This window comes from Cyprinus carpio, chromosome B9 (genome assembly GCF_018340385.1).
Source record: "Cyprinus carpio isolate SPL01 chromosome B9, ASM1834038v1, whole genome shotgun sequence".
NCBI lineage: Eukaryota > Metazoa > Chordata > Actinopteri > Cypriniformes > Cyprinidae > Cyprinus > Cyprinus carpio.
In genome coordinates this window covers 8,639,737-8,645,736 of record NC_056605.1, presented here as the reverse complement: position 1 = coordinate 8,645,736, position 6,000 = coordinate 8,639,737, and the positions used below count along the sequence as shown (strand labels likewise).

Here is a 6,000-nt window from a genome sequence, read left to right as displayed (position 1 = left end):
TTTCATCAAGTTTGCAGCTCCCTGAGAGTCCCCGGATGGCAGACACCAGTCAACAGACAACAGTCAAAATCAGTACTGACACTAACTAAATAAATAAATAGGCTGACAGGTATGTTAATTAGAATGAACCTGAAATTAAGGAAAATATAAATATTTAATGAAACACTCAAACTTGAAGTTAAAGTACTAAAATTACAAATACTAAAATTGACTAACGACCATATATATATATATATATATAAAGACAAAATCACTAAATTAAACAACACTAAACAACTAAAATAACACTTACATAGCAGTAACATAAAGGGATAGTACAGTTTGGAATATCCTGAGGGTGAGTAAGTGATGACAGAATTATAATTTTTGGATGATGTATGTATGTATATATATAAAAGACAAATTCATCACACATTTATACAACATTTTATTGTATGACAGTATAGGGTGGGGGCATCACTGAAATAATTTGACACTGAATATATATATATATATATATATCTTATATATATATATATATATATATATATATATATATATATATATATATATTATATATATATATATATATATGTATGTATAATGTCTGTATTAATCAGCATATTCCAAAACAAGAGCCATTAATACTTCATGGGCACATCAATGCACAGAGATTCAGCATGTGGGCGAGATCAGTGACATTAAAGTATGGATATCTGGCTCACATCTCTGAATGAATTCATGTAATGCACTTTCAAATTTAAACACAACTAGCTATTTACTTGGCTAAAGCAGTAGAACACTTTGAAACTAAAATGTCAACTATGGGGAAGGTTTTGTAGCAAGTAGTGTAGATTGCATAGTCAAGTATTATCAGTGTAAAATGAAATGAAAAAAATAAAAATAAAACAACAAGCAACAAATCCACTGTGTAAGTGGGACATGCGCAGGTTCTTTGGTCTGGTGTCTGAGGCATTAAGACAAAAGAAACTCAGGACATATAACAGAATCCATAGGCAATGTTCAAATTAACAATGCTTACTTCAGACACAGACCCTAAATTGTGGATAACCTCTTGAAGTTTGTCACGGATGTGGTTGAAATCAATAAGGGGAGTTTGCTGATGAGTTTAAGTCAATAGAGTGATAAAAGAGGAGTCAACAAACAAGGTGTAATAAGCTTGAATTCCTGACAAAATAAGTGTAAAGGCAACTGACTTACTAGTGCACTTGCTCAATATCTGATGTCTGATTATATTTATTAGAGCTATAAACAGATACTGAAGGGACTGTATATGTCTATGTGAAAATTGAAATAAAGTTAAATGTCATCATGGGAAAACAGAGACTGAAACTATGCCATTAAACAAGGGTAATGACAATATTTCTGCACCAAAAGGAAGGTGGACCAGGCACAGCCGCAAGCACATATGAACAAGCATAAACATGAAAATACAGATTCATAAATGGAAGTTTTCAGTCTAAAGGCCCCATTCTAATTCACACTCAAAAAAAAAAAAAAAAAAAAAAAAAAAAAAAAAAAAAATTGCAGAATATTACAGTTTATGTGCCATGATGGTTTTCTGCAATGGTTAACAGAGAGAAATCACTGAAGAAAGGAAAGGCCCTTTAGTGCTTAAACTCTCATCTCATACATTTTCATAAATAATTAAGTATAACAAAATCAATGGCATTTACCTGAAGAGATTATGGTGACAAAGTGTTAAGTAACTTAATAGAGCACTATATTTACAACAAAGCTTGATCTTTGCTTTTCCTACATCATACAAAGAGGGTGCTGACAAACTTACTGATGTGAAGTAAGAAAAAATCAAATATCCAATTCTATAATGTTAGTGTTGCTTGATTATACATTTTAGAGAGAAATAAACAAGGTGTCTGCATCTGATATTGTTGAATGGCATGATAAATAAAGCTGAAAAAAACACAAGTAGGGCTGGACGGAATAGCATCCGATCCATATAGATTCTTGCTGAAGATGGTTATCTGCTTACTAATACATAAACTCAGTGCAAGTGTAAACAGGTGTCATTCATTAGACACAATGGAACAATGTTAGTTAAGCGCTCTGTATGAGGCAAATGTGCCAGTAGATCTTGAGGTTCCATTGCTATAAATGATGAGACGGATATGTTTCTGTGGATTCTTAAAGTTTTTCCATGGCTTTTCACAGAAGTAGCACCATACGTTTGTTGTTTGTTCATAAAACTGGGACATAAAGAGCAGATGCAGTGCTGAGGCCGGTCTATACCCTCTTCATGCACACTTGACACCTGCTGATGTGAGTTCGTAGATTTCCAGCCTTTAGCGTTGTAGGGACAGGTTTGCTGTAATCACAATACACAAAGACATTAACAAGTGAACAGGAAAAATTATGGCTCCTAATTGTGCAGACAAAAGGATTTGTTTTTATTCTGAAATGCATACTTTCCATTTTGTATTTATTTGAATGCACAAAATCACATATTACATTTACATAATTAATATTTCCTTTACAAAAGCTCATTAAAATATATTATCAAGTATAAAATAAAATTATAAATTAATCTAAATTAATATTAAAGAAATTACGATATTAGATACATGTTGTGTAAACATTTATTTAGTGATAATGCTACATTTCATCTGTGTACTCAGTCCACTGTACATTTTTATCCTAAGTAATATTAATTAAACAAACAACATATTGTCGTTTTTGTTAATGTAACAGTCCCATTAAAGATACTGTAAGCCTAATGTAAAATGGACACTATAACATAAAACTAGCCAACTATATATTAGTCATCTTTCAGCTGAGCTTAAGAATAAAGAAAACTTTATTTGTTCTTCCAATCTTTTTAAGATGACCTGGTCATTGGTTATATTAAGTGGGATGACTTATTAATGCTTTATACAGTAGTGAGGCATAAACATAATAAAAATGCTCCTAAATCACCAATAAATGATTGGGCCAACTTGTGGTAGGAGAGAGGATTTACTGAAGCTTTGTAGTACTCCAAGGGCATATACAGCTTAAATATTTCAAATAAACAAATCAGATTTAGGACATTACATTTTCTGTGTGAAACTGAAGAAACAATAGTGCATCCATAAAAATAGTAAGAACCTACAAGGCGAGCCTAATAATGGTGTGTTGACACCAAATGCGAAGCGAATATTCGCATCGTATTACTCGCTCTAGTTTACTCGCGGGATGTTTTCTGCGTCACTCGCGCGAATAAAAATATAAAAACTCATTTTTTTAATTATTCTGATACAACCAGAGGTGTCAATAAACTCTTTGCTGATTGGCTTGTGCGACAAAGCATCATGTGAATTTTCCACTCAAGTTAAAATTTTTTAACTTGTGCGGAAGACACGACTGAGGTGTATATCACGTGTTCATGGCAATCACGTCACCCAATTCGCATCTATTCGTGTTTGCATTGACTTTGTATGTAATCTCGTACAAATAATTCAATTTGCTTTTGGTGTGAAGACACCATAACAGTTAATAAATGCTCAAGAATATAACGTGTGTTAAAGCTTACCTAAACATTTCATTGTCCTCTACGGTGGCTAACCAGAAGCTGTAGGAGTTAGCGTAATAGTTGCAGGTGCCGCGACCGTGACACTCGATGAAGGGTGCCGAACGGAACTCTTCCAGACAAGAACCCGGAGAGGCCAGAGCCTGACCGGAGCCCTCAGCACCAGCACTGGTGTGCTGTTACACAGAGAGACAGCGTTAGACCTTTACACACTAGTCACAAGTTCACATTTTCATATAATCCCCATTGAAAATTATGTAGGAAGAAAGATTTTTTTTCTTGCTGTGTGTTTTTTTTTTGTTATAGTGATGATGTTATTGTTTTGTTTGGTAGGTTGGTTGGGAGTTTTAAATCATGTTGTTTATTTTTTTGATGAATTTTACAGCAATAAAGACAAAGTTAGGGTTGAATAAGTATTATGTAATGATAACAAAATTATATTGCACTAACACAATTATACTGTAAAATGTATCAAATAAAAATGTTTTATAGTACAACTGTAAAATGATAATTTCTTAATTTCTTGATTTTTATTAAAACATAGAGCTCTTATTTTGGCTTTTTGCAGGCAAATAAAGATATGTGTTGCCGGTTTAAAAATGAAGCTCAGCACTGTGTTCATTTATACGCATGCAGCTCATAATTTATCGAACTAAAATAAAAGCATTAGCAAGCTGACTATCACGTATTGCCATACCAATTTTATTTTGATATATTGTGCAGTCCTAAAAATGCTTCTTTATTCTCCTCACCATGATGAAAGAGTATCCAATCCAGAGAGAATCCCAACCACGAGGGCAGGCAGGGATCAGGATAGTCTGACTGTGCACAGCTATCACCATAGCAGGAGCCTCACAAACTGCACATCTGTCACAGGAAAACATGCATGCACATGAGAAGGTCGAGGAATTCTTACTCACGGAAATATCAAACGATTCCTAAAAGATCACAAACCTGCTGATGAAGGGTTTGATGCTCTCACCGGTAACAGGGGCCATGCTCATGGGCATGGGCTCGGGAGAGGTGAGCCAGTAGGAATAGTCATTACGAGAAGCAAAGTTACATACATTGTTGATGTTGCAGAAGAGGAAAGGCATTGGGCTGAACTTCCTTAGGCAGCTACCAGCTGTACCTATTGGTTAAAGAGAGCAGAACGTCAGGAATTGTGTAACTTGGATTAATATTTCAGAATAAATACATGATCTGTGTGACTCTCGTGCTAACCTAGGTCTTGTCCATGTGACCTCTCGTTGCCCTGGACATAAAGCAGCGAATATCCATCATAGATCAGCGTTGTTCCCTCTGGACATTGTGGAACATCAACACTCTGACTGTGGCGGGTTACAAGGAAGCCGTGGTCCATTGAGGCAGGGCCAGGAAGGCCGATGCCACCTGGGAAACCACTAGGTCCTGGAGGTCCAGGGTACCCTCTGGGGCCTACAGAAAAGAGATTTTAGGAAATAAAATAGGGATTGGCAAGCATAAGCAATCTTATGAATGAAAGGCATTTCAGTTCTGCTGAAATTTGCAGAACTTTTCTGCTGTCTGAGATTGGTAATGGCTCTTAATATTTTATGTGTCCGTGCGCCTACCAGAGGGTCCAGTTTGTCCAGGCTCTCCTTTGGCCCCAGGATGTCCATTATAGCCAGGTGTTCCATCGGATCCTTTTATACCCTGAAGTCCCATCACACCTAGGAGGGAGGTTGTGTGTTAGATGTCAAATGACTATTTTCATAAACTTGTAAGTTCAGATATTTGAAATACTCACCCTGTTGTCCTTTCGGTCCAGGGAAGCCTTGAATTCCAACTAGACCCGGGGGACCCTGAGGTCCTGGAAAACCAGGATCTCCCTTTATAAATGTGTGCGGCCCAGGGGGTCCAGGGGGGCCTTCGATACCTTAAATGAAAAAATGTAAAGCTTTTTTTTTTACAGTGTTTACAATGAAGTATACCATTGAGACCTGAACTGTCCATTATTATCGTAAAGATTTTTCACCATATACTCAAGCTCAAATAAGGATTTGAAGAAGCAGTTTGGTGGATACACAAAATGTGTTCTAATATTTTGTGTGTATATGCAAAATATTTTGTTCCATTTGAAATTTTCTTCTAAAATGAGCATTTTTATCAGGTTCCTAGTACTGAACATACACATACAGTAGGAGCCTGAAAAAAATGCTAATTTTAGAAGAAATTTTCAAATGCCACTTAAAGGCTTCACTCAAAGTCACTTAAGATTTTGTTGCTGATGTGTAATTCTTCTTCTATATATACATTAATCAACTTATTTCACAATCAATTCACAGAGTTACAAATTCAAAGTAAAAGGGTATGAAATATGAATATAAATAAATATAAATTAATTTAATATTTTATAATAATGGTTATTATTGTTGTATTTTCAAGATTATACAACATTAATATTAAATTATTTGATATTTTAAATTATTGTATTATTATTGTTGTTGTTGTTG

The 6,000-nt window shown here is 34.9% G+C and overlaps 1 protein-coding gene across 1 annotated transcript in view; it reads right to left on the bottom strand.

The window, feature by feature from the left end:
- Positions 1-410: 410 nt before the first annotated feature.
- The window catches only part of LOC109096249 (collagen alpha-1(IV) chain-like), a 62,495-nt gene continuing 56,905 nt past the window's right edge, over positions 411-6,000 (bottom strand). The window contains exons 46-52 of the mRNA XM_042730883.1: positions 5,295-5,423; positions 5,119-5,217; positions 4,751-4,963; positions 4,481-4,658; positions 4,279-4,393; positions 3,530-3,702; positions 411-2,326 (exon numbers count right to left, since the gene is read on the bottom strand). Of these exons, the coding sequence (XP_042586817.1) occupies positions 2,245-2,326; positions 3,530-3,702; positions 4,279-4,393; positions 4,481-4,658; positions 4,751-4,963; positions 5,119-5,217; positions 5,295-5,423 (989 nt within the window). The 3' untranslated portion in view covers positions 411-2,244. The remainder of the gene's footprint in view (positions 2,327-3,529; positions 3,703-4,278; positions 4,394-4,480; positions 4,659-4,750; positions 4,964-5,118; positions 5,218-5,294; positions 5,424-6,000) is intronic.